The sequence below is a fragment of the Erinaceus europaeus genome, chromosome 12 (assembly GCF_950295315.1).
Source record: "Erinaceus europaeus chromosome 12, mEriEur2.1, whole genome shotgun sequence".
NCBI classification, from domain to species: Eukaryota; Metazoa; Chordata; class Mammalia; order Eulipotyphla; family Erinaceidae; genus Erinaceus; species Erinaceus europaeus.
This window is the reverse complement of record NC_080173.1, coordinates 2,179,985-2,205,363: the sequence shown is the minus strand read 5'-3', so window position 1 is coordinate 2,205,363 and position 25,379 is coordinate 2,179,985. Positions and strand designations below refer to the sequence as shown.

Sequence of the window (25,379 nt, the reverse complement as noted above, 5' to 3'; positions counted from 1 at the left end):
GAGGGTGGGTACGGGTGGCGCCGACGACTTCAGCGGCACGTCCGGGGACGTCTGTAGGCCGCCCCTCCTGGCTTTAGACGCCGGACTAGACGACCTGGGGCCCGAGCGGAAATGATCATGGGGGGGAAGTGGGGGGGGGCGGGACCCTCTCAAGATGGCGCCTTCTGGGAGCCAGGGACGTGAGCGGCGCGAGAGGAAGCGGAAGTGCGTCAGTGCCTCCACGTGCAGCCCGGGTGGCGCGGCGCCGCGCCGAGTGAACGCCCGGGCTTGACAGCGGCCGGGGGCGTCGGGAAGCGGAGCGCGTCTCGGGGAGAGACCGGGACGTCGCCGGCCGGCGCCATGGGCAAGAAAGGCAAAGTCGGGAAGAGCCGGCGGGACAAGTTCTACCACCTGGCCAAGGAGACGGGTGAGTGGCCGCCCGGCGGGCCGAGTGTGGGCGCCGGGGCGCGACAGCCCTCCGCGCCTTCTCCGCCGACTCGGCGCCGCGCTGCCGCCCGCCCGCAGGTTACCGCTCCCGCTCGGCCTTCAAGCTGATCCAGCTCAACCGCCGCTTTCAGTTCCTGCAGAAGGCCCGGGCCCTGCTGGACCTGTGCGCCGCGCCCGGCGGATGGTGGGCCGCCCCGACCCCGGCCCCGGCCGTGACCCCAATCCCGGTCCCGACCGCGACCCCGACCCCGGCCGCGACCCCGACCCCGGCCGTGACCCCAATCCCGGTCCCGACCCCGGCCGCGACCCCGACCCCGGCCGTGATCCCAATCCCGGTCCTGACCCCGACCCCGGCCGTGACCGCGACCCCGACCCTGGCCGTGACCCCAATCCCGGTCCCGGCCGCGACCCCGACCCCGGCCGTGACCCCAATCCCGGTCCCGGTCCCGACCCCGGCCGCGCCCCCGCGCCCACCGGCACCCCGCACCCCCACGGCAGTTTCGGGGGGGGGCTCATGGGCGACCCTCTCGTCCCGTGCAGGCTGCAGGTGGCTGCCAAGTTCATGCCGGTGTCCAGCCTCATCGTGGGTAAGTGAGAGGCCTCGCCCCCGCCCCCGCCCCCGCCGCCGCCTCCCTGAAGCCCGCTGTGTTTCTTCCAGGGGTGGACCTGGCTCCTATCAAGCCCCTGCCCAACGTGGTGACCCTCCAGGAGGACATCACCACGGAGCGCTGCAGGCAGGTGAGCAGCCGCCCGTGGCGGCGGGGAGTCGGCGAGTGGGTAGGACACGACTCGCAAACGCGGGGTCGCGGCTTCAGTCCCCGCAGCACGGGTACCAGAGCGATGTCGGGTTTCTTCTCTTCCCTCCGCCTTTATTTCTCATAAGTAAGTAGAGCCTTAAAAGAAGGCAAAAGGCTGTTTAAAGAGGGCTGCAGGTGCTTAAGAGAAGAGAGAGAGGGAGAGGCATGCCTGAGGCTCCCAGGTCTCGGGTTCGGTCCCCCCACCAGCACAAGCCCAAGTTGAGCAGGGCTCTGGTAAAAATAAAAGAAGAAACCAGTAGGTTACCAGACAGGAAAGATTGACGTGGTGGCTATGCAAAAGACTTCCATGCCTGAGGCACCAGAGGCCCCAGGTTCAATCCCTGGAGCCACCATAAGCCAGAGCTGAGCGGTGTTCAGATAATTAAAAGGAAAAAAAAGTTCTCAGGTTGTAAGGTTGCAGGACGTATACGTCCACATCACACCCATGCCCACACGATGTGCTATCCCTGGTGTTTATTCCCGCCTTACTTAGTCAAGAGAGAGGTGTTTGGAATCGGTGGACATGTGGAGATCTTTGGTGGCATATTTCTATTTTTATCAGATAGAGAGGAAATTGAGAGGGACGAGGGTGGCATGGGAGAGACACCTCCTGCACTGCTTCACCACTTGTGAAACTCCCGGAGCCCTTCAGGTGGGGTCTGGGAGCTTGAACCAGGGTCCTAGCGCACTAACACGTACTCTGTGGCTGGTGCGGCCCTGCCTGGTGAAATCCTTTCTAGTGGACTTACTGATCCACTGTGAGCTCCACTGAGACAAGCATAGTTTCTCATCGTTTCTCTTGTGCTCGGCACAGGACTTGGCCTGTGGTGTGTACTCAATTAATGAGCCAGGGATTCCAGTCGTACCCGTTCCTCTGTTTATTTACCTACTTATTCGTTCATTAATGAGAGAAGACCGAAATATCACTCTGGTACAGGTGCTCCTGGGGATAGGACTCAGGACCTCCTGCCTGGGAGTCCAGTGCTTTATCCACTGCGCTATCTCCTGGACCACCCTGTTCCTCTCTTTCTGTTGTATTTTCTCTGTAGGCCCTGAGGAAGGAGCTGAAGACCTGGAAAGTTGACGTCGTGCTCAATGACGGAGCCCCCAACGTCGGGGCTAGCTGGGTTCACGATGCTTACTCTCAAGGTGCCAAGCGTGGGGGCTGTGGACATCAGGGTGGAGGTGGCCGAGTCTCCTAGGCCACAGCGATGTCCAGTTGTCTCTTTCCTTCAGCCCACCTGACACTGATGGCTCTGCGTTTGGCTTGTGACTTCCTGGCCCGTGGGGGTTGCTTCATCACAAAGGTTTTCCGCTCCCGTGACTATCAGCCCCTGCTGTGGATTTTCCAGCAGCTCTTCCACCGAGTCCAGGCCACCAAGCCCCAGGCTTCTCGCCATGAGTCTGCAGAGATCTTTGTCGTCTGTCAGGGTGAGCGTCACCTCCTTGTTGCTCTGGAGTCTGTCTCCCAAATGCTAAAGCACGTTTCCTTAGACAGCCTATCTTCCTAGGGTTTCTGGCACCTGACAAGGTTGACAGTAAGTTCTTTGACCCCAAATTTGCCTTCAAGGAGGTTGAAGTTCAGGCCAAGACTGTCACCGAACTAGTGACTAAGAAGAAGCCAAAGGTGTGTTTGGGCAGTGGGCCCACCTTGGGGCTCTGAACTCCTGGGAGGTGGGGCATGATCTGTCTTACAGACACCACCTCAAGGGTGCTTAATGTTCCGTCTTCAATTCTAAGGCTGAAGGCTATGCAGAGGGTGACCTTACTCTTTACCACCGGACCTCAGTCACTGACTTCCTCCGAGCTGCCAACCCTGTTGACTTCCTTTCCAAAGCCAGTGAGGTGAGTGCTCAGGCTGCAGGGGGTACAGGAGAGACCCAGAAACCAAGGGCCTGAGAATCTCCCGACCTCCCTCTCTCCTTCCACACAGATCTCAATAGATGATGAAGAATTGGCACAGCACCCCGCTACGACTGAGGACATCCGGGCATGCTGTCAGGACATCAAGGTGCTGGGCCGCAAGGAGCTGAGGTATGCCTGTGGGGGTGGGCTAGTTCCCCAGAAGGCAGGAGAGGCCTGGGGAGACTGTTGTGTTGGCACTGGTTGGTGCGGCTCAAGCTGGAGTTTGGAATGTGGGCCTAAAGAGGAGGGGCAGGGAGGGAGCGAGTGGGGAGTTCAGTAGTGGTGTCCATTGGACAGGTCCCTGCTGAACTGGAGAACAAAGCTTCGGCGCTACGTGACCAGGAAACTGAAAGAGCAGGCGAAGGCGCTGGACATTAGGTGAGGTGGGAACAGACGGGAGGTGCTGACGGAGTGCTGGCAGGGCAACATTTGGGGAGGTAACTCGGCTCCTCGGACTGTTTCACCAGCCTTAGCTCTGGGGAGGAAGAGGAAGGTGAGGAGGAAGAGACAGCAGCAGAAGCGACTTCTAAGGAAGAAGAGGAGGAGGAACAACTGAACCAGACCCTCGCAGAGATGAAGGCTCAAGAGGTGGCGGAATTAAAGAGGTGAGGAGAGCAAGGCGAGGGGCTTGGGGACATGGAAGCGGGGGGAAGAACAAAGGAAGGCATGGAGAGCAAGTCTTCTGAGATGGGCAGGGAGAACCCCTCACCCCACCTCACTTCACCTCAGAAAGAAAAAGAAGCTGCTGCGAGAGCAGAGAAAGCAGCGGGAGCGCGTGGAGTTGAAGATGGATCTGCCCGGGGTCTCCATCGCAGACGAAGGGGAGACGGGCATGTTCTCCCTGTCTGCCATCCGAGGGCAGAAGGTGAGGGAGCTGGGGCAGACTGACGTGCAGTTGTGGGGGGAGGCAGTGGGTGTCGATTTTTAGAGAGGGAGGGGAGAAATGGCATCATCTAGCGTAAGTGGTACCAGGGATTGCACTCAGCACTCACACGTGCAAGTCCTGTATGACACCGCTGAGACACTTGCCAGGCTGCCTGAATCTGAGTAACGGTGGTTTGTGGTTGCTACCTTCACCCAGTGGCTCAGGCAAAGGCACTCTGAGGGAAAAATAGAGCCTCGTGTCTGAAGTGGTAAAATTAGGATATATAAACATTGCTGATCTACCTTGCTTTTTCTTAAGATGAACTTGAGAGAGAGAGAGAGAGGGAGGACAGTAGAGCGCCACTCTGATCAACACAATGCTAGGAATTGAACTAGCACCTCACGTTCAACACTTGTGCCATCTTCTGGGCCGTTTGCTGATTAGAACCTGGAAGTATCCTGCCTAGGAGTTTAGGTTAAGGCATACGCAGCCATAGTGCCTGGGTTATCAGTCCCTGTGATGGAGAATTTCCCTCACGGGACCAAGTTACTAACTTCCTGTCCAGGCCTAGAGTGCTTTCTGCCAAGCACAGAACCCGCTTTTCCTGGTAAAAATCCACGTTAAGAGCAAGATGAGTGTAGTTCTCGTGGGAATGGAGTAACCAGGACACATCTGGTGCATGAGCGCGTAGTAGTCTTGATACAGATTCCCAGTCTTCTGTTCTTTGCCTGTTTCTCAGCTGTAACACAAAGTAGCACCTATCTGCCAGGGCGTTTGTGAGGAATAAAAATTTTAGATGTAATTACTGTTATGTGATAAAGTGCTAAAAAAAATAGCTTTTAGGACCAGGTGTTGGCACACCTGGTTAAGCACGCACATTACAATGCGCAAGGAGGCAGGCTTGAGCCCCTGGTCCCCACCACCTGCAAGTGGGAAGTTTCGAGTGGTCAAGCAGTGGTCTCTGTCTCCCCCCCCCCCAATCTCTTGTCTCTAGCCAATAATAAAAACATTCCTTTGAAGCAGTAGCTCTTTGCCATGAGCATATTCTGAGGTTGGCAGTTTAAACATTTAAGATCTGACCCTATGTTGTTACTGACACTTGCTCAGCCACTTCTGTGAGAGAGCTTATGTATGGGCACAAGGTATTGTCTGCTGCTACGGGGGGCGCTGATGCAAGCACCATGTTCCTTTCGAGCACTGTGACCGCTGCTTCTCTACAATTTTAGTTGTTGGAAAAAGTATCCCAAGGGGATATGAGCGCTGCAGACACACTCCTGTCCGATCCGCCAAGAGACGACATCTATGTGTCAGATGCTGAGGATGACGACACATCTCTGGATAGTGACCTGGACCCAGAAGAGCTGGCAGGAGTCAGAGCACCTCAGGACCTAAAGCGCCAAAAGCAGTAAGGCAGCAGGGGCAGAGTTTGCAGAAGGCAGGCCAACACCATCAGCTCAGATCCTGAGGCAGAGTTGGTGGCATGAGCTCCCAGAGTGGAGGTAGCAAGTTTTTTCAGGGCCCTGACCATCCCACTTTGCTTGGTCCTAGTGTACAATTTATTTATGTGTTTATTTTTTACCAGAGCACTGCTCAGCTCTGGCTTATGCTGGGGCAGGGGACTGAACCTGGGATTATGGCGCTTCAGTCATCAGTCTGTTTGCATAACCATTAGACTATCTACCCCTGCCCCTCCTAGTGTACAATTTAGAAGTATGCAAATGGAAGAGGATAAAGTAGAGGAAGAGGAGGAAGAGGAAGAGAATCCATTGCTGGTGCCATTGGGAGAGAAGGCAGTACTGCAGGAAGAGCAAGCCAGCCTGTGGTTCTCCAAGGTAAGACGAGGCTGGGAGGCAGCCAGTCCCTAGGAGAGGTGGGTGAGGACTTCACCCTTCACCTTTCTCACAGGATGGCTTCAGTGGCATTGAGGATGATGCAGATGAGGCCCTGGAGATCAGCCAGGCCCAGCTGCTGTACGAGAACCGTCGGAAGGGACAGTCGCAGTCACAGTTGCCGCCGTCACCGACGCCGTCCAGCTTAAAAACTAAACCTCCTTTGTGCCCAGATGAGATCCCCAAAGGACCAGGGGCCTCTTCAGGGTCAGAGGCTACCTCTGACCTGGGAGGAAAGGAGGACAGCAGTAGCTCAGACAGCGACAGCAGTAGCAGCCAGACCGAAGAGAGGTGAGTTACAGGTGATGGGAGAAGGGATGGAGAAGCACTGGCTCTGACCACAGGGAACTTTAAGATGACGCATGTGGGCTACGGGGTTTCTGGAAGTTCCTCTGAGCAAATCTTGAATTAGTGCTGTGGTAAAAATAATAAATGGAAGGTCCTGGATGGTGTAGGCAATGGCGGATATTCACACGGTCCTTCCACTCCACAGCTGGAAGCCCCAGCACAGCAAGAAGCGCAGTCGTGAGCCCAAGTCAGATGATGGGTTTGAGATTGTGCCTATTGAGGACCCAGGTGAGAGCTCTGCGTTCACTTAGAGGCAGTGAGGGTTGGGGTGGGGGTGGGGTCCGAGCTGTGACTTTTCTTCCTTTCCCAGTGAAGCGTCGGATCCTGGACCCAGAAGGCCTTGCTCTAGGTGCCATGATTGCATCTTCTAAAAAGGCCAAGAGAGACCTGATAGACAATTCCTTCAATCGGTACGGGGCCAGTGAATCCTAAGAAGCCCAGATGGGGTGAGTAGGTGGGTGATTTCTTTAGAAAGTCTGGAGTCCTTTCCGCTCAGGTACACATTCAATGAGGACGAGGGGGAGCTTCCAGAGTGGTTTGTGCAGGAGGAAAAGCAGCACAGAATAAGGCAGCTGCCTGTTGACAAAAAGGAAGTGGAGCAGTACCGCAAACGTTGGCGGGAAATCAATGCACGCCCCATCAAGAAAGTGGCTGAGGCCAAAGCCAGAAAGAAGCGGAGGGTGAGCAGGGGCAAACTAAGCTGGGGAGGATCTGGGTGGTGGGTTAACAGGCCAGTCTGACTGAAGCCTTCACAGATGCTGAAGAAGCTGGAGCAAACGAAGAAGAAGGCAGAAGCCGTAGTGAACACTGTGGATATCTCAGAGCGTGAGAAGGTGGCACAGCTTCGAAGGTAATGGGGGACACCACTCCAGAAGCACATGGGGCGGGGAGGAATGGCAGAACCTGACCTCTGTTCCCACTTACAGTCTCTACAAGAAGGCTGGGCTAGGCAAGGAGAAGCGCCAAGTAACCTACGTTGTAGCCAAAAAAGGTGTGGGTCGTAAAGTGAGGCGGCCAGCTGGAGTCAGAGGTCATTTCAAGGTGGTGGATGGTAGGATGAAGAAGGACCAAAGAGCACAGCAGCGAAAAGAGCAAAAGAAAAAGCGCAAGTGAACAGAGTGGCAAACACCTCTGAGACTGTAGGACTGGGAACAGCGTGGTACTGCCTACTTCAGCCCTTCCCTCGCCTGTACTCCAGGGGAGGTGGGCCAGCCAGAGCTGTCTTGAGTAGCGAGGACATTCTCCTGTCTGTTGACAAGCTAGACCCTGTAACATCCCTGAAGAATGTGGGGTGTTTGTGGTTAGAGCCCTGCCTTTTGTTTGGTTTTCACCCACCCCCAATGGGAGAACACTATGGGGGGTGGGATGGGTCAAGGAGATGCCTTTAAAAATTTCACTAGAGTGGTCCAGGAGGTGGCACAGTGGGTAAAAGCATTAGACTCTCAAGTATGAGGTCCCAAGTTCAATTCCCGGAAGCACATGTACCAGTGATGTCTGGCTCTTTCTCCCTCTCCTCCTATATTTCTCATTGATAAATAAAACCTTTTTTTAAAAAAAAAAAATTGTTGAGCTTCATTCATTGTACTTCTATATCTAGGCAAAAAGGCCTCAAATCTTTTCCCACCTGCTTCAGCACCTGAGTGAAACTAGGGTGTGTTTTGTTATTTCTATGAAGTGTAACTCAAAGGTCCGTATCATGCAGTATAGTAGAAATGACAAAGAATGCATAGGTCCCAGTAGTAAAACATTTACTCAAGCAAGCAGAAAGGAATGCACATCCCAAAGAAACCTTCACAAAGGCACAAAACTCAAAGCATGTATATTTTAACAAGATAGAACAGAAGTCATCAGTTTATTCCACAAGATTTTCCTACCATTGTGGCAAGAAAAAAAAAAAAAGGGAATAGGAGAAGACACTTTAAAAGCTGTTGTCGGTTTTGTTTTTAAAGGTAGCGAGACTTCAGAACTGAAGCATCCTGACCAGTTTCCAGGGCACCTGCTCTGTTAAGCGTAGGGCACTGGGTCTGGTAGGCTTTTTCTTGCCTTTCTTGGCTATCAACTCCACGTACACTATTCCTTCTGCTGATGTCTGGAAGCATAACATGCTCTCCAAGTATCCATATAGCACCTCAACAGAGTGGGGGTGCAGGAGCCACACACAGCTAAGAAACAGTTTCTTTGTAGATGTTTCTGATACTTTAGTAAAAATATGTGCTACATATAATATAAACCAAGAGAGTTTTGTGCCCCACTAGGCCCTTTCTCCCAAGGTGGCCTCAGTTAACCCTCATGGGAACTCACACAGCTCAAGATCTTTCTGCTTCCAAGCAGCTTCTCAAGAAATGTCCCAAAAATGATCCAGATGAAGGGGTAATGTCTCCAAGCCTCGGCTATCCACTAAGGGCAGGGGGTCCTTATACCTTGGGCCCCAACCCAGCCCTGAGACACCTAGTTTGCAAAATTCTTTCTAAAAATAAAATTAAGGACAACTGATTCCACAATTCACCACATGCCCTCTAACTGTCCCAGCGACTTTTCTTGCGCTTGGGTGGTTCAGGGACAGCAAAACCATCTTCTGTCTTATCTGTCTTGCTGTCCACCTTGTCTGTCTTACTGTCCACCTTGTCTGTCTTACTGTCCACCTTGTCTGTCTTGCTGCTGTCCATTTTGCTGCTGTCAACCTTGGGGTCCACTCTGATTTCACGACTACAGCCTTCTTTCCTGCTTTCACCGTTCCGGCCGTCATTTGCACCTCGGCTCTCCCCATGCCGTCCTCCTCCTCCTCCTCCTCCTCCTCCTCCTCCTCCTCCTCCGCCTCCTCCTCCGTGCCGGTTCTCCCCATGCCGGTGGCCATCAGCATGACGGCTGCTTTCTGGGTAGCGGTATCCTTCTCCGTGGCGACCACTGTCTCCATGACGTGAGCTGTCACCATGCCGATTGCCACTCTCTCCATGACTGTGCCGGCTCCCACCCCGGTTCTCAGTGTATCTCTCTCGTTTCCCATTGCCACCCCCAGTCCCTTCTCGGCTGTTATTCCCCGATGGTGTGTTGACACCCTGGGCACCGGCAGAAGGGTAGGTCACTGGGGCACTGCTGAGGTTCCCAGTATTGCCAAAGCCTGGGGTGCTTTTGGTGGCACTGGCAACAGGGCTGTCAGGGCTGTTGTGGCCCTGCTGGGCGGAATTGGTTGGAACAGAATTCAAGCTCCCTGCACTAGTCCAGCCGCTTGCCCCAGCAGCAGAGCTCCCAGCCTTCTGATTGCTTAAGCTGGCAGCAACAAAGTGACTCTTGTATTGCGACTAAAAGAGAAACACAACAGGAGGAAATAAGACAGTAAGTTAAAGAAACCGGGGGGGGGGGGGGGGGGGTGTTTTGTTCAATCAAAACGTTTCAGGGAAGTGCTTGTTTCAGACCTGGAAAGCCGCTTTCATTGCTGTCAGCCGGTCCCCCATGGCTCCTGTGGATGGCTTGTAGGCCTCATAATTGCTCATCACGTTGTTGTTATTCCCTCGGTCCTAAGAAATAAGCACACCCATGAGGAAAGAACAGTAGGAAATCTCCCTCAAAGATCAGATCTCAACATACAGAAAGTCTTCAAGTGGGAGCTGGTTATTTTTAGAAAGCTATGTTTTGACAGACTCATTTCAGTGAGGAAAACAGGACTTGCAGTGTAAGCAGCTGGGTCGGTTCCCCAGCAGCAGGTGCGACAGAGCAGAGTGGTGCTTCAGTCTCTCACAACTAAAGAGACACACAGACCCTGCCTGTGTGCACCAGGGTTTGAACATCCCAGTCCCCACTGCCATGAAAGCAGCTTTGGAGCTGTGTTCTCTTTCACTTTCTGTCTCTCTGAAATCCCCTCCAAAAAAAACAAAATAAAAAAATACATGATGCTACCATCCTTCAGGGACCTTCCCCAGATCAACTTGCCAAATTTTCTGATTTTTCTATTTAAGAGAGGGAGAGGAGGCTGGGGAGGCAGTATAGTGGTCATGAAAAAGCCTCAGGTCCCAGGTTCAGTGCCCAGCACCATCATCAGCCAGAGCTGAGTAGGGTTCTGGTCTCTCTCTGTATCTCTTATAAATAAATGAAATTTCCCTCTGGCTGGCATGCTACTTGAAAGATAAAATACTGAAGAAAAAGGGGGGGGGGGCAAGAGAAGAAAGACATCATAGCACGGCTCCATCACCCAAGGAGCATCCAGAGGCATATGCAGTACCAAATGAGCTACCTTCCAGTCTCAAGGGATTATGATTTGAAACCAACTGTTGATAAGACTGCTGTCCTCAGCAAGCCTACCTGGCCAAATACAGAAGCAACTCTTCAGCAGAAAGCCACATACAGGAACCAGCACTGAACTGACACAAATACAATCAAACACAAGATCTCCTCTAGGGCGGTTCTGAACTCACTGAAACTTATTCAAGTAGATGATTCCAGTCCTAACACAACGCCAAGGACTCAGCTCTCAGACTAGAGTGAACTTACCGTGTTCTCAGAGCCTAGGCCAGGCCGCTCTCTGTAGCCTAGGCCTCCTCCACCAATGTTCAGCTTTTTGCCCTTCCCTCCTTTGAAGCGGGACTTCCGAAACCAGGCATTCTGCATTGAACACAATTGAAAATTAAACTAAAGAAGGGAGAGGAAATCAGGAAGAGAACAAGATCAAAAAGGAATTAGGGAGAAAAAGGGATGTGGGGTTGGAAGAGAAACCCTTTTTACTTTATCTTTAATCACTGTATTAATGGCAAAGGAGGATTTTTCATAGGGACCACAGATTAGTTCAAGCAGTGTAATCCACCTGGCCCTCTACCTGAGGCTTCCTCTACTCATTTCCGTCAGGGCCTCCGGGAGAAGAAGTGTGAGTATAGAGTGACACCTTTTTCTAACTTCCTGAGGAAAATGAGCTTATTTTCTGTTTCTCAATCTGTAAGTATCATTAGACATTACACACACACACACACACACACACACACACACACACACACACACACAATGGAAGGTTTTTTTTTTTTTAACCAGAGCACTGCTCAGCTCTGACTTATGGTAGTTCAGGGGATTGAACCTGGGACTTTGAAGCCTCAGGCATGAGAGTCTCTTTGCATAACTATTATGCTATCTATCCCTGCTCAAATGAAAAGTTTAAAAAGTTGATGAGTTTATAACTGAAGGGAAGAAGCTATGTAAGTGTAGATTACAACCAACTGAAGGACAGATAGCTAGCCACACACTTGGAAAGTTTTCTGTGCCCGAATAAACTAAAAGTTCTCACTGAACGTGACTGCCTCTAGAAATACAAGCACCTCTAGGGGAGCTGTATTGGACAAACATGTTACAGTCAGGGTAGAGAAACGGAGGGTGAGGACAGGTTGGTGAAAGGTGCTGATCACAGACGCTGACTACAACTGGAGAATGCGGGAGGCCTGAGATGCAGAGAAGCAGGAAGAACATGCCAATGACAAAATGCACCTTGTTCAAAATGTCAGTTTAGGACTACCTCTCCAAACCCAGAAAAAGAAAGAAATTACTACTCTTCTCTCTCCTGCATTTCAGGTTCTTAATGCTGAGGACCAAAGTATAGACAATACCTCACACATGCATTATGGGATACTAGTCTTGTAGGCTGGCCTATAAATGTGAAGAATGCAAAATTTTGTTATCAAAATGTGTATCCTGGACCCCTTCATGATTAAAGTAGCTCAAGACTTAATTCAAGAGACTATCACATCAAGTTTGTGCCTTATAATAAAAGCTAGCTAAAAGCAAAACAACAACAACAACAACACACACAGAGACACACGAGGTTGGCAGTGTGCTAAATGTCCAAATCTAAGGCTGAAGAACAGGCAAGTAACACATCAATTTTGTAGGGCATCACATATTTTAGCCCCTTCCCTCAGAGGGAAGGCTGTTTGAGGGGAGATGGGGCAGTGTTGTAACTTGTGCACTCAACCAGCTGCACCACCAAGCCACTCCCCCTTAATTTTTTTTGTTTTTTTTTTAGATTTTTATTTATTCCCTTTTGTTGCCCTTTTTTATATTATTATTGTTGTAGTTATTGATGTCGTCGTTGGATAGGACAGAGAGAAATGGGAAGAGATGGGAAAGACAGAGGGGAGAGAAAGACACCTGCAGGTGGGGAGTCGGGGGCTCGAATAGGGATCCTTACACTGGTCTTTGGGCTTTGCGCCACGTGCATGTAACCCGCTGTGCTACCTTCCAACTCCCTACTCCTTAATTTTTACAACACGGAGCATTCACTCTGACTTGTGCTCAACTCCTCACCTGCATTGCTAGATCTAGAAGTTCCTTGGACACGTGTTGATTGGCTCCTTCTAAGTTCCGGACAAGATCACCAGCAAAATTGCTATCCTTGGGGGTCAATAAGGTGTAGGCCACCCCCTTCTCCCCTGCTCGTCCTGTGCGACCAATTCTATGGGTATGAGTATCAATATCTCGGGCCACATCGTAGTTAATGACAGTCTTAATGGAAGGAATGTCCAGACCACGGGCTGAAATTTAAAAAAATATTTCATTCTGTACCAAGGGTCAAAAGACCACGTAATCTGAAATTCTTTTAGTGTTTTTTTTTGTAATACAAAATTATAACCCTTTATGAAGTCACATTTTTGTGGGCCAGGAGTTGGCACAATAGCTGTATTGGACTTTTAAGCATGAAGTCCTGAGTTTTATTCCCTGGCATCACATGTGCTAGGGTGGTGCACTGGTTCTCTCTCCCTCATAAAGCTTAAAAAAAAATAACCTACCTATCTTTGGCCAAGGGAGTGTGAACAGTCTGGTGAGTTATGGGCATTGCATGTTACTCTTATATTGTAGATTCTAGGACACTAGACTATCCAATATAAACATGTATCTTCTGCATTAAGTACCTTCTCATGGCCTGTTTTGCACCAGGCAAATATATATTTATTTAAAAACCAGGGCACCAGGGGTGGCACACCTGGTTGAGTACAAATGCTACAATGAGTTAAGACCCAGGTTCAAGCCTCCCAGTCCCCACCTTCTGGGTGAAGCTTCATAAATGGTAGGCAGTGCTATAGATGTCTATCTCTCTACTGTTCACTCTTGATCTGTCCAGATCCACTAAATAAATATACAGCCAACATCAAGAAGGAGGGAAACCAGCTTTTAAGTGTAATCTTAAAACTTTGCAAAGATAGAAATCACACTTAATCCCCCATCTCTAGTGAAGTATGTTCAACCAAGTAACAACTGTAAGGTGCCTTCTACTTTCAGGGCTGGGGAGACAGCAAAATTAATATGCAGAGACTTCCATGCTGGAGACTACAAGCTCCAGACTCAACCTCCAGCACCACCATCAGCCAGAGCTTAGTAGTGCTCTGGTAAATCCATCAATCCACTACTACATTGACGGAAAGGATGGTATAAACAAAGGTGTCAATTGTCGGACTTTTTGCCCTCAGTGTCTGTATCACAGGGACGCTTCTCCTTCTCCAGAGAAGCATCGCAACAAGTGCGGGAGCCAGAAGTCCAGCTTGTGATCTTCACTCCCCAAACTGCTGCCCCACTGGCTATCACCAACCAGGCCAAGGCCAGCAGGGAGCTTCTCCATTAGTCTGCTGGATGTTCATGCTCTTAGATGCTGGGTTGTTGGAAAAGTCATCAAGTATTTTCCTATGCAAATATGCATCAGGTTGAACACTCCACAGAGCACAGGAATGCGAGGTTACTGGGGACCTTTACCTGCGACATCTGTGGCCACCAACACTGGGATGTCCTTTTTCTTAAAGTCTGAAATGACTTTGTTTCTTTCACTCTGATCCATGTCTCCGTGGAGCAAACCAAGATCATGGCCCTCCTGCTTCAGGTTGTTGGCCAGCTCTTCAGCATTGGCTTTTCTAGTAACAAACAGGAGAACACTCCCTGCAGATGTAAACTCCACCAGACGTCGGGTGAGCCAGTTCCATTTATTAGGTCCAGAGTGGAGAATCTCTACGATTTGCGTCACATCTTCATTGGCCTAAAAAAAGGAGAGAGGAAACACACTACCTAGACAAGGACATCACGTTTTCTACCAGCATCTAGAAGAAACATGACCTCTCTTCTTAGACATCCTGCAAATCAGGCAGCTAAAACTCAGTTCCTTTCTCGAATCACTGCACTCACACCATCACTCCAGGTATGTACGTCTACCTAACAATTTTTAAGTTCCAATACTTTGTAGTGCTTTTCTATTCCTCTCCTTGCTCCTTGCATAATTTATACATGCACACAGAAATACAAAAACAAAAAAGATCAAATGGACCTGACGATAGGCTATGTACACAGAAATTTCTTCAGTAATAAACATGACAAGCAACTTCAATTCTTCTGCCACCACAGTATTACTGGGCTTAGTACCTGCACGACAAATCCACGGCTCCCAGCAGCCTTCCCCCCTTCTATTTTTTCTTTGACAAGACAAAGAGCAATTGAAAGTGGAAGGGGAAGAAAGAGAGGGAGAGAGACACCTCAGACCTGCTTCACCACTCATGAAGTGTTTCCCCTGCAGGTGGGAAGTGGGGGCTCGAACCTGAACGCTTGAACATGGTGATATGTGTGCTTAACGAGGCGTGCCACTGGCCGGCCCTGCAACTTGAGGAATTCTCAAGGCAGCAATGACTGAAGTCTAAATCACAGTTAAGAGAAATACTCTATACATCACATGTACAGGTTAAAAAACAACAACAACAACAAAAAGCCTCACTTAACCAGGCTTTTAAAGTCACTCCCTGTAACGTGCAGAACTTCCACAATAATCTGGTGTTAGTTCTTCTAGGCAGAGAGGGGGGCGCGGGGTGGGGTGGGAGGTTGGTACCAGGGCTTCACACCTCTGGCATACAATTTCTTTTAATTTTAGATAGAGACAGAGAGAGAGAGAGAAGACACATTCATGAGGCTTCCTCTGGTGGCATGCACAGTACTCCCATGTGGTGCTGAGGATAAGAACTTGGGTCCTTGTCATGGGAAAATGTGCGTTTTACTGGGTGAAGTATCCCTGGGTAATTTTTTTTTTTTAAATCAAAGTGGAAGAAAGAGCTGGTGGTCGTGCACCTGGTGGAGCCCAAATACTGCCATGTGCAAGGACCCAGGTTCATGTTCTTGGTCTGCACCCACAAGGAGGAGTTTCTGAAGTGATAAAGCAATACTGCAATGTGTCTCACTTTAAAATCTTTATTATTATTATTTTATTGGGCAGAGATAGCCAGAAATAGAGAGGAAGAGGAAGATAGAGAGGGAGACAGAGAGACACCTGTCACCCTGCTTCACTACTTTCCTCCTGCAGGTGGGGACTGGGGGCTTAAACCCGTGTCCCTGTGCACTGTAATGTGTGCACTGAACCACGTGTGCCACTACCCAGCCCCACGTCTCTCTCTCCCTCTCTATCCTTCTTTCCCTCTGTTACTTTCTGTTTCTATCAAAAAGAGGAGTATGGGCACAAAGCTCAAGGACCAGCATAAGGATCCTGGTTCGAGCCCCCGCCTCCTCACCTGCAGGGGAGTCACTTCACAGGCAGTGAAGCAGGTCTGCAGGTGTCTTATCTTTCTCTCCCCTCTCTGTCTTCCCCTCCTCTCTCCATTTCTCTCTCTCCTATCCAACAATGACGATAACAATAACTACAACAATTAAAAAAAATTAAAATAAAAAGAAGGGTATGGAGGGGTAGTGGACACTGAGAGTAGTGGATGTGTTGTGTGTGCATTTAGCTCCAGTAACAAAACAAAAAAAGGCATTATTTTTTATGGCTGTACAACATAGTAATAATAATACTGTGGTCCAGGAGGTGGCCCACCAGCTTGAATGCACATTAGCACATACAAGAACCCAGGTCAAGCATCAGGTCCCTCACCTGCAGGTGGGAAGCTTCACAAGTGGTGAAGCGAGTGCTGCAGGTATCTCTTTCTCCCTATTTCCCCAGCCCCCCCCTAATATTTCTTTGTCCTATCAATAAAAAAAAAAAAAAGAGAGAGGAAAGAAAGAAAAAGAAAGAAAAACCGGTCACTGGTTGCAGTAGATTCTTGCACAAGCACCGAGACCCAAAAATAGCCCTAGTCAGACTTTCTCTAGCATGAGGATTTGAGTTCAATCGAAGGGCAGGCCACGTGCCAGAGTAATGCTCTGGTTCTCCTTCTCTCTCTCATTAAGAAGTACAACATGTAAACAGTACATATTCCTCCCACACTCCTGTAGGATAAAACCTTCCCTGTGGGGGAACTAAGCAGAATCAACCTCTGTACACACATCACATGGCTTCCAAAGTGACCAGCATTTTCCAGGGACAGAACTCTAGGGTTTTATAGTAGTAGACTTCCTAGACCATCGGGCTACATCCCTAGCCACTTTGCTCCTTGTGGTTTTCCCCACTCAAATAGTGAGAACTGAATCACTCCATAAGAGGAAAAGCAACCTGCCGGGGTTCCACGCAGCTCTGTTTAGACTTACCTCTCCAATGTCTCCCTGGACCACTCGAATAGGGTCAATCAGGATGTCTCGAGCCAATTTCTCAATCTTTTTCCGAAAAGTTGCACTAAATAAGAGAGCTAAAAGTAAAGTAAATTATGTTAAAAAAAAAAAAAAAAAAGCTATGCAGCTATCAAGAACAATGAACCCACCTTCTCTGACCCATCCTGGACGGAACTAGAAGGTATTATGTTAAGTGAGCTAAGTCAGAAAGATAAAGATGAGTATGGGATGATCCCACTCATCAACAGAAGTTGAGGAAGAAGATCTGAAAGGGAAACTAAAAGCAGGACCTGACCAAATTCTAAGTAGGGCACCCAAGTAATAACCCTGTGGTGAGGGGTAGACATGCAGCTTCCTGGGACAGTGGGGGGTGGGAGTGGGTAGGAGGGATGGGTCACAGTCTTTTGGTGGTGGGAATGGTGTTTATGTACACTCCTAGTAAAATGTAGTCATATACATCACTAGTTAATTAATACAAGGGGGAAAATTAATTGTATATCTCGAAGTTTTTCAAAACACAAACTGAATCTTTTCTCAATATATGCAGTGTAATTGATATGCAGACTCTCAAAATCCTAGACCAAGTAGATCAGAAGCAACCAATAGCACAGCTATATACAAGATACTGGATACTGTACAGCAAACCCTAACAAAAGGACTTTTCAAAGTTAACCCAATTACCAAATAATGTGATAACTATCGATTGTCTTTTTGAACCCTAAGACAGCAGGAACCTCACATCTCCACTATAGAGCCTCTACTTCCCCCAGTCCTGGAACCCTTGGATAGGGCCCACTTTCCCGTATGCCTCTCCCAATCAATATCAAATAATATTGCATCTGCCAATCACAACCTAACCAACACAACGATTGCCACCTCAACATGCTTCACTTCAGACTGTGTCCAGAGACTTCATGTGTGGAATGACAACCCTTCAGCTTCATTACTCGGGAGAGACCTTTCCTTTCATAGTATACTCTAATTCCATCTCAGGTGGTTCACTTTCTAACAAAGTCCCAAAACCTAGATATACACCAGTTTCTGTGAGAGAGAACATATGTTCACACGTATCCATAAACTACTGCAAAATATATACCTGAAAGCAGAAGTACACTAGAGTTTGCAGTGAGTATCCCCCTAACACTTCCTCTCCACTATTCCAAGCTTTGGGTCCATGATTGCTCAACAACTTGTTTGGCTTCGTATGTTAACTCTCTTTTCAGTCACCAGGTTCCAGATGTCATCAGGATGCCGGCCAGGCTTCCCTGGACTGAAGACCCCACCAATGTGTCCTGGAGCTCAGCTTCCCCAGAGACCCACCCTACTAGGGAAAGAGAGAGGCAGACTGGGAGTATGGACCGACCAGTCAACGCCCATGTTCAGTGGGGAAGCAATTACAGAAGCCAGACCTCCTACCTTCTACAACCCACAATGACCCTGGGTCCATGCTCCCAGAGGGATAGAGAGTGGGAAAGCTATCAGGGGAGGGGGTGGGATATGGAGACTGGGTGGTGGGAATTGTGTGGAGTTGTACCCCTCCTACCCTATGGTTTTTTTAATTAATACTTTCTTAAATTAACAAAAAAAAAAAAAGCATGATTTCTTTTTGAATACTCACTAGGCTCCCTAGACATTAAGAAACAATTCATTTTAGTATTTATTTATTTTTGCCACCAGGGTTCACTGGGACTCCATTTGTCTCTTTCTATTTTTTTATTTAACAGGCCAGAGGGGAGAGGGAGACAGGGAGGGAGGAAGACATCTGTGGGCCTGCTTCACCACATGGGAGTGAGGCTTGCCCTTGTAGGTGGGGACTATGGGGTGCGGGCGCTCAAACCTGGGTCCTTCGGTTTCCTCAGCTACAATGTTAAATCAAGTCAGTATCTTTTCATCACTAAGTTGTTGTTTTTATTTATTGATTTATTCCCTTTTGTTGCCCTTGTTGTTTTACTGTTATAGTTATTATTGTTGTTGTCACTGATGATGTTGTTGTTGGATAGGACAGAGAGAAATGGAGAGAGGAGGCGAAGACAGAGAGGAGGAGAGAAAGACAGACACCTGCAGACCTGCTTCACTGCCTGTGAAGCGACTCCCCTGCAGGTGGGGAGCGGGGGGCTTGAACCGGGATCCTTATGCTGGTCCTTGCACTTTGCAACACATGCGCTTAACCCGTTGCTCTACCACCCGACTCCCTATCACCCAGCCCCCCCCCTTATGATTCTCACTGAAGAACGTATGATCATTTTTGCTGCCATAAGTGTGAGTGCTTTGAAGTGTCTGTTTTAAATGGGACTTAATGAAACTACTTCATACATACTCTGCCTGTCGGGGCGCACGTGACTTGCTATGGATCGCACCTGGTACTCTGCAAGAAAAGGAACAGTAAAGTGGCTTGACTGTACAGCTTAGGGTGCCTGAAAAAAATACTTTTAGTAAATCACTTCATATAAGAGGCTCTAAGAAAATTTGAAGCTCTCAGACCTGTCACTCAGTATGAGATTTAGGAACACTTCCCATCCCCCAGCTAGAGTGGGGCCAGTGGTGTTCCAATCAGTGTGGTTCTTTAGTATGTGCACAGACCTGGGTAAGTCAAGGAGGATACGTAAAGGGCGCTGAATGGTAAGACACTCACCTACCTAAGAATACAAACTCAGACCTCCACAATCAAAGCGATACCCATACAAATAAAGTGGGTTTGCTAAAATGCTTTCAGATGTCCTCAAACCAATCGAGCCTAACTTTCTTTTTCTGAGAGAATACCTAAAATAGCTAATGTTTTCAGCTATATCACAGTAGCATAAACTCTCTACCCAGGAGTATTTTTAGTTTCTCTCATGTAGATTTAAAAAAAAAAGTCTAGAAACGCACACACACACAAATATTATGATGATGACAAAGAAACTGGTATTTGAGGCATACCAAATCCCATATCAAACATTCGGTCTGCTTCATCAAACACAAGGTAAGAGACTCTTTGAAGATTGGTAGCTTTCTTCTTCACATGATCAATTAGTCGACCCTATTAGATCCAGAAAATAAAGAGTAAATATAAAGGAGTTTACAAGAACTTTGTAAGTTGTGGTCCCAGCACAAGTGCAAATGCTCTTAACAGTCATTGGTCTGAATGTCTTCCACTTTAAACACTGCTGAGCCAACAGTTAAGATTCTCCTGGCATTGCGATTTCTATTTCAGAAAAATGGCCAAACTTGTGAGCCATTCCGAAACAACTTAAAGACTGATAGGTTTTAATAGTTCAACTACATCCCTCTAGGCATTTCAGATCACACTGAATATTTTCTGATTCGTGATGCCCTCAGTAACTACACATGTAGTCTCTAGATATTTCACATGAAAATATTCGAGAGAGGAGATTTTCTAACAACTACTATATATGCCAGAAAACCTTACTAAATTGCTATTTTAGTCAACCAAGCCACATTAAACCAAGGATGTGAGGTCCTAGGTTCAAACCCCCTCTTGCTCATCTGGCGGGTGGGGGGCGGTTTCACAAGTAGTGGAGCAAGTTGCAGGTGTCTTTCTCTCACTCCCTGCTCTGTTTATCCTAAACAATAAGGGGGGGGGAGAGCCACCAGGAGTGGTAGACCCATTCGTAGAGCAGGTGCCAAACCCATCAATAACACTAGGGAGGAGGAAGCAGCTCAGAGCTCCAGGCTTGCATTCATTTTTGGTTCTGCTCTACCACACTGTAGGGGGATTCTCTCCAATAACTCATCATTCTTCTTCCCAGAATAAGAAAGGTCAGAAGACATTCAGAATGAAGACATACTTACTGGGGTACACACAACAATCTCTGCCCCTTCCTGAAGGGCCTTGGCTTGCTCCCACATGCTTCCTCCTCCATACACAGCCACTGATCGGAGATTATATGCCTTCCCGAACCGCTTACACTCTGCATGGATCTACAAAATTGTTGAGGATGTATCAGCAAAATGATGTTAACAATTAACTCTATTATATACCTAAGAGTTATTGAAATCACAGATTTCACTGTAACTTAAAAAGCAATTCTACTCACTTGGCAGGTCTAGCAAGGTCACGTATAGGCAACGTTCTGCACAAGGTACCTACCTGCTGGCACAGTTCTCTAGTAGGGCACACAATCACTGCAATTGGTCCATCACCTGGTTCCAATTCCTTCTGGTCCATTATATGAATCAGCATGGGCCAGATAAAGGCTGCGGTTTTCCCACTGCCTGTTTTGGCAATGCCAATCATATCTCTACCACTTAATGCCACAGGCACACCCTGGAAAAAAGTAAGAAAGCACACAGACTCTGAAATTTCCACTCTAAAAGATGGACTGAAGAAAGTCCTGGGAGAGGGTATATGACAATGACACTCGTTTCCAATGAGCAAAAGTATGCTGGGACACTGACTGGAATAATGAGGCGTGTCTCTCACTAGCTGCCCCACAGTGGTCCTCCTTTACACTAAATCTTTCTCTCCAGGCGGTCTGTCGCCATCAACAGAATATGAACGACTCCATTTCTCTTGCTATCTACCAACAGAAAATTTTAAGTAGGCCTGCTAGAATGTTCATTTAGGGCAAGGGTAGACAGCATAATGGTTATGCAAAGAGATTCTCATGCCAGAAGTTCCAAAGTCCCAGGTTCAATCCCCTGCAGCACCATCAGCCAGAGCTGAGCAGGGCTCTGGTGTTTCTCTCTGTGTCTTTCTCTCTGCATCTCTCTCACAAATGGAAAAAATAAAATAAAATACTTTTAACAAAAAGAATGTTTACTTAATTCTTGTCCTCTTGATAAGGTACAAATCTATCTTACCAATATACAAAAAATTCTTATTTTTATGAAGGGATGAATAAATTTCACATTTTAAAATGGAACAGAAGCAACAGTTTTCAATTATAAAAAATAATTTCCAGGTCAAGGAGAAAAGAATCCTAATGGCTGATGGTGTTAGTTATGTTTGTTCAAATTTAGCTAAACCTAGGGAACTACGCTTATTCATATTCCAAAGATCTTTCTCCACTGCTCCCTCACTATAATCCCTTGCATCACTATAAGCCGGAGCTGAGCAGTGCTCTGGAGAAAGGAAGGAAGGCAGGACTTTAAGAAATTGCATGGAAGGGGTTGGGCCGTAGCACAGCAAGTTAAGCACACGTGGAGCCAAGCACAAGGACCGACAAAAGGACCAGGAGTAAGGATCCTGGTTTGAGCCCCCGGCTCCCCACCTGCAGGCGGTTGCTTCACAAGTGGTAAAGCAGGTATGCAAGTGTCTGTCTGTTTTTTCCCCCCGTCTCACCTCAATTTCTCTCTGTCCTATCCAACAACAGCAATGACAACAATAATAATGACAATAACATGGGCAACAAATTGGTTAAACTGGCCTCCAGGAGCAGTGGATTCCTAGTGCAGGCACGGAGCCCCAACAATAACCCTGGAGGCAAAAAATTAAAACAGAAAAGAAAAAAAAAAGAGAGAAATTGCAAGGAGTTGGGAAATGTTCTTTTGGGTATTAGAAATACCTTTGGAGGGCAGGGGTAGATAGCATAATGATTACGCAGAAACCCTCATGCCTGAGGCTCCAAAGTCCCAGATTTAATCCTCCACAAAACCATAACCCAGAGCTGAGCAGTGCTCTGGTAAAAAAGGAAGGGAGGGGAGAGAGGGAGGGAGGAAAGCGAATGGGGAAGAGAAAGCAAAAAAGGTAAAAGTGGGGGGTGAGGGAGAGAAAAAGAAAAGCCATAGCATATTTCTCTGTGCAAAAATGAGCCATGACTTTTCTGGCAACCCAACAGTTCTATACTAAATAGTGATGTACCGTTTGACTTGTTCATAAATAGTCAGTATCACTCCATTTCACTTTTCTTACAGTATATTCCACTTACCTGGCACTGTATTGGAGTGGGCTGCGTGTATTCAGATTTCCGAATCTGGTGCATGAGTTGTTCATCAAACCCAAAGTGAGCAAAGCTACTTCCTGGTCTAGGAGGTGCAGCACCAGAAACCTACAAAGACAACTCCTAGGAGTGACTTACACTTGAAAATAAACAGCCTTGGAAATTCAACACAGTGCTTACCTGTGCCTAGCTTGTAGGTTAAGTACAAAGAACTGAAAACAAGTTTGTAGCTCAAAGCAAACACTGTTTGAAAGGTGAAAATCAAAGTAATGGATATATGACCTCACATGATTACTGAGTAATAGTCATAATTATGTAAAAATAATTATATACTTACACATCTATTAAAATTAATTTTCTTATAAGACACAAAAATAGCTCAGCAAATTGTAAAAAGTGAAAGATGTACTCTCTCTCTTGTTCTGCATAATGATTAGCCACATGGTAGATACAATTAACATTTACTCTTGAAATAAAAGGACGAGTTAAAGTGGGGCTCCACAAAGCATTTTGATACTCACTGGCTCCAAAGATGTTACCTACTATCTCCATTTTTCAGTTATGCCTGAAGTTAATTAATGTCTCATTTAGCATAAATGATCCAGGCAGCTAAATACTGTTCACACTGTCCGCAAGTAAACAATAGGGGTTTAAGTTCCATATTGACTCTACGCACACGTGTCTTTCAATTCTTCTCCAGTGATACTGATATTTCTGATCAGAATGTCAGTAAAGATGCTTTATCTTTGGGAGTGGGAGATGTTATTCTCCAGGAAAAAGGCAAGTCTCCCCCATGCTGCCTGACTCCCAAAACCCAGGAGTTCAAATACCGCAAAGTCAAGGTTAAGGCGGTCCTACGTCAGATAGCTGTACATCCCAGAACAGAATCATATTCTCTGCATATTTTACTAGACTTGTACAACTCAGAATATTTTGGTGCACACCTTATTATTTTGCAGATCTTTAAAGGTATTTATAATTTTAAGAAGCATGCATATAATTTGAAAAGTATCTTGAAATATTCTAAGAATGTATTACCCACATTTATTAATCTTATTTCTTCTTCCTAAAGATATGGACTCCTGCCCTTCACCTCTGACGCAGAAAACATATCTCTTGGCACAAAGTAATGAAATCTGTACTAAATTAAGTTTCAAGCTCACAGTGACTTACTGTTCCAGCAAAACATACAACACTAACATTTAAATGCATGCATGAGATACACAGACAAACAAGACTAAAAGAGTAAAATCAAAATACATACACTCAAAAGAATAACTGTTACAGACAGTTCATGAACATTCAGAAACTAAATTCAAGTAACAGACAACAGAACTGTGACTGAACCAACACTAGTTTGAGCACAATTAGTTTAGAGGCTGTCATACCCGAAGACTGAGCTTATGCCGAAGATCTATTAGCTGCTGTGGGGTGAGGTTCGTTATCTCTTCATGTTCATTGTAAAAATTTTTTTCAAATGGTGGGTAGTCAATCTGCAGGTCCAATTATTCAAAGTTAGTCTAGAATTCAAGAGTCAATCCTGTAAGTTTGATTTTAATGCATTAACAAATTTTTATAAATACCACACAAGTAAAGCCATCATCAGATAGAAAGAACAAAGAAATTTACTCATTCAGGGCACAGATCCAAAAAGCACAGCCAGTACCCTGTTCGATTCCTGGGTTTTTTGTTTGTTTTTTACCAGGCACTGCTCAGCTCTGGCTTATTAATGGTGTGCATGGGGGTGGGGGGTATTGAATCTGGGACTTTGGAGCCTCTGGCATGAGTCTCTTTGCATAACCATTATGCTATCTACCCACCTCTACCCCCCATCCCTGTTTCCAATGAAAACACCATCTCATTTCATAGAGAAATTCTTAGAACAGCTCTGATAGGAAACCTTATGAAGACTAAGGAATCTCTGCAGAAGCAAGAGGGACATCTAACTGTGTTAGAAAGTGCACTGCTCACCTAGCTGTAGACACTTAGAAACATGCCTCATTTTATTGTGAAAAGGCCTATTCTCTGTGTAAAAGTAGAACTGTTACTTATGCTCAGGCATTACAATTTCAAAAAATGGAAAAAGCAGTTTCTGTTACTCTTTTTCACTCTGTACTAAGAACCCTATACGTATTGTCAGATATGAACCTGGCTAATTTTGTTTTCTTTGACACCATACTATATCTACAAAATAGTTATTTTTTTAAGAAGTTAAGACCTTGATAAGCGGTCTAAAATATGATCCTGAGTATAATCTAAAGTACCTACCTTCCTATGGCATGTTAACACAGGTAAGTAAGCTTTTAAGTTTCCCTTTAGTGATGCAGGAGGTGATATCGGATAAAGTATTGGACTTTCAGGCATGAAGGTTACTAAGAGTTCAATTCTTGGCATCACATGCCCCAGAGTGATGCTCTGGTTCTCTCTTGCATGAATAAACAAGACAGTTGTCATGTAAGTACAATTTCTTATTGCCCCATGATGCCTGCTCACCACTCCCAACATCAATTAAATAAATCTTTAAAAAGCAGGGAGTAGACAGGAGTCGGGCAGTAGTGCAGCAGGTTAAACGCACGTGGCGCAAAGAAGAAGGACCGGCATGAGGATCGTTTCAAGCCCCCAGCTCCCCACCGGCATAACAACAGGATAAACAACAATAAAAAGGGCAACATAAAGGAAATAAATATTAAAAAAAAAAAAAAAAAAAAAAAGAGCAGGGGTAGAATAGCATAGTGGTTGTGCAAGCCAACTCTCATGCCTGAGGCTCCCGGGTCCCAGGTTCTATCCC

At 47.2% G+C, this 25,379-nt stretch overlaps 2 protein-coding genes across 2 annotated transcripts in view; one reads left to right on the top strand and one right to left on the bottom strand.

Moving 5' to 3' along the window:
- The first annotated feature begins 150 nt into the window (after positions 1-150).
- FTSJ3 (FtsJ RNA 2'-O-methyltransferase 3) lies at positions 151-7,737 on the top strand. Its single transcript, XM_007527667.3, has 20 exons — positions 151-406; positions 505-610; positions 967-1,013; positions 1,085-1,164; positions 2,273-2,372; positions 2,460-2,654; positions 2,735-2,850; positions 2,964-3,068; positions 3,157-3,257; positions 3,426-3,506; positions 3,596-3,733; positions 3,858-3,993; positions 5,220-5,398; positions 5,690-5,825; positions 5,899-6,173; positions 6,376-6,458; positions 6,541-6,640; positions 6,727-6,910; positions 6,986-7,080; positions 7,157-7,737. Exons 1-20 carry the CDS (start codon positions 340-342, stop codon positions 7,341-7,343), a joined length of 2,511 nt encoding a protein of 836 aa, XP_007527729.1. The 5' UTR covers positions 151-339; the 3' UTR covers positions 7,344-7,737.
- Positions 7,738-7,961: 224 nt separating this feature from the next.
- The window catches only part of DDX42 (DEAD-box helicase 42), a 42,088-nt gene continuing 24,670 nt past the window's right edge, over positions 7,962-25,379 (bottom strand). The window contains exons 7-18 of the mRNA XM_060202551.1: positions 23,980-24,084; positions 22,580-22,699; positions 20,800-20,976; positions 20,502-20,630; positions 19,629-19,728; positions 19,027-19,074; positions 16,689-16,786; positions 13,950-14,226; positions 12,510-12,736; positions 10,716-10,826; positions 9,644-9,745; positions 7,962-9,529 (exon numbers count right to left, since the gene is read on the bottom strand). Coding sequence (XP_060058534.1) covers positions 8,747-9,529; positions 9,644-9,745; positions 10,716-10,826; positions 12,510-12,736; positions 13,950-14,226; positions 16,689-16,786; positions 19,027-19,074; positions 19,629-19,728; positions 20,502-20,630; positions 20,800-20,976; positions 22,580-22,699; positions 23,980-24,084 — 2,277 coding nt within the window. The 3' untranslated portion in view covers positions 7,962-8,746. The remainder of the gene's footprint in view (positions 9,530-9,643; positions 9,746-10,715; positions 10,827-12,509; positions 12,737-13,949; positions 14,227-16,688; positions 16,787-19,026; positions 19,075-19,628; positions 19,729-20,501; positions 20,631-20,799; positions 20,977-22,579; positions 22,700-23,979; positions 24,085-25,379) is intronic.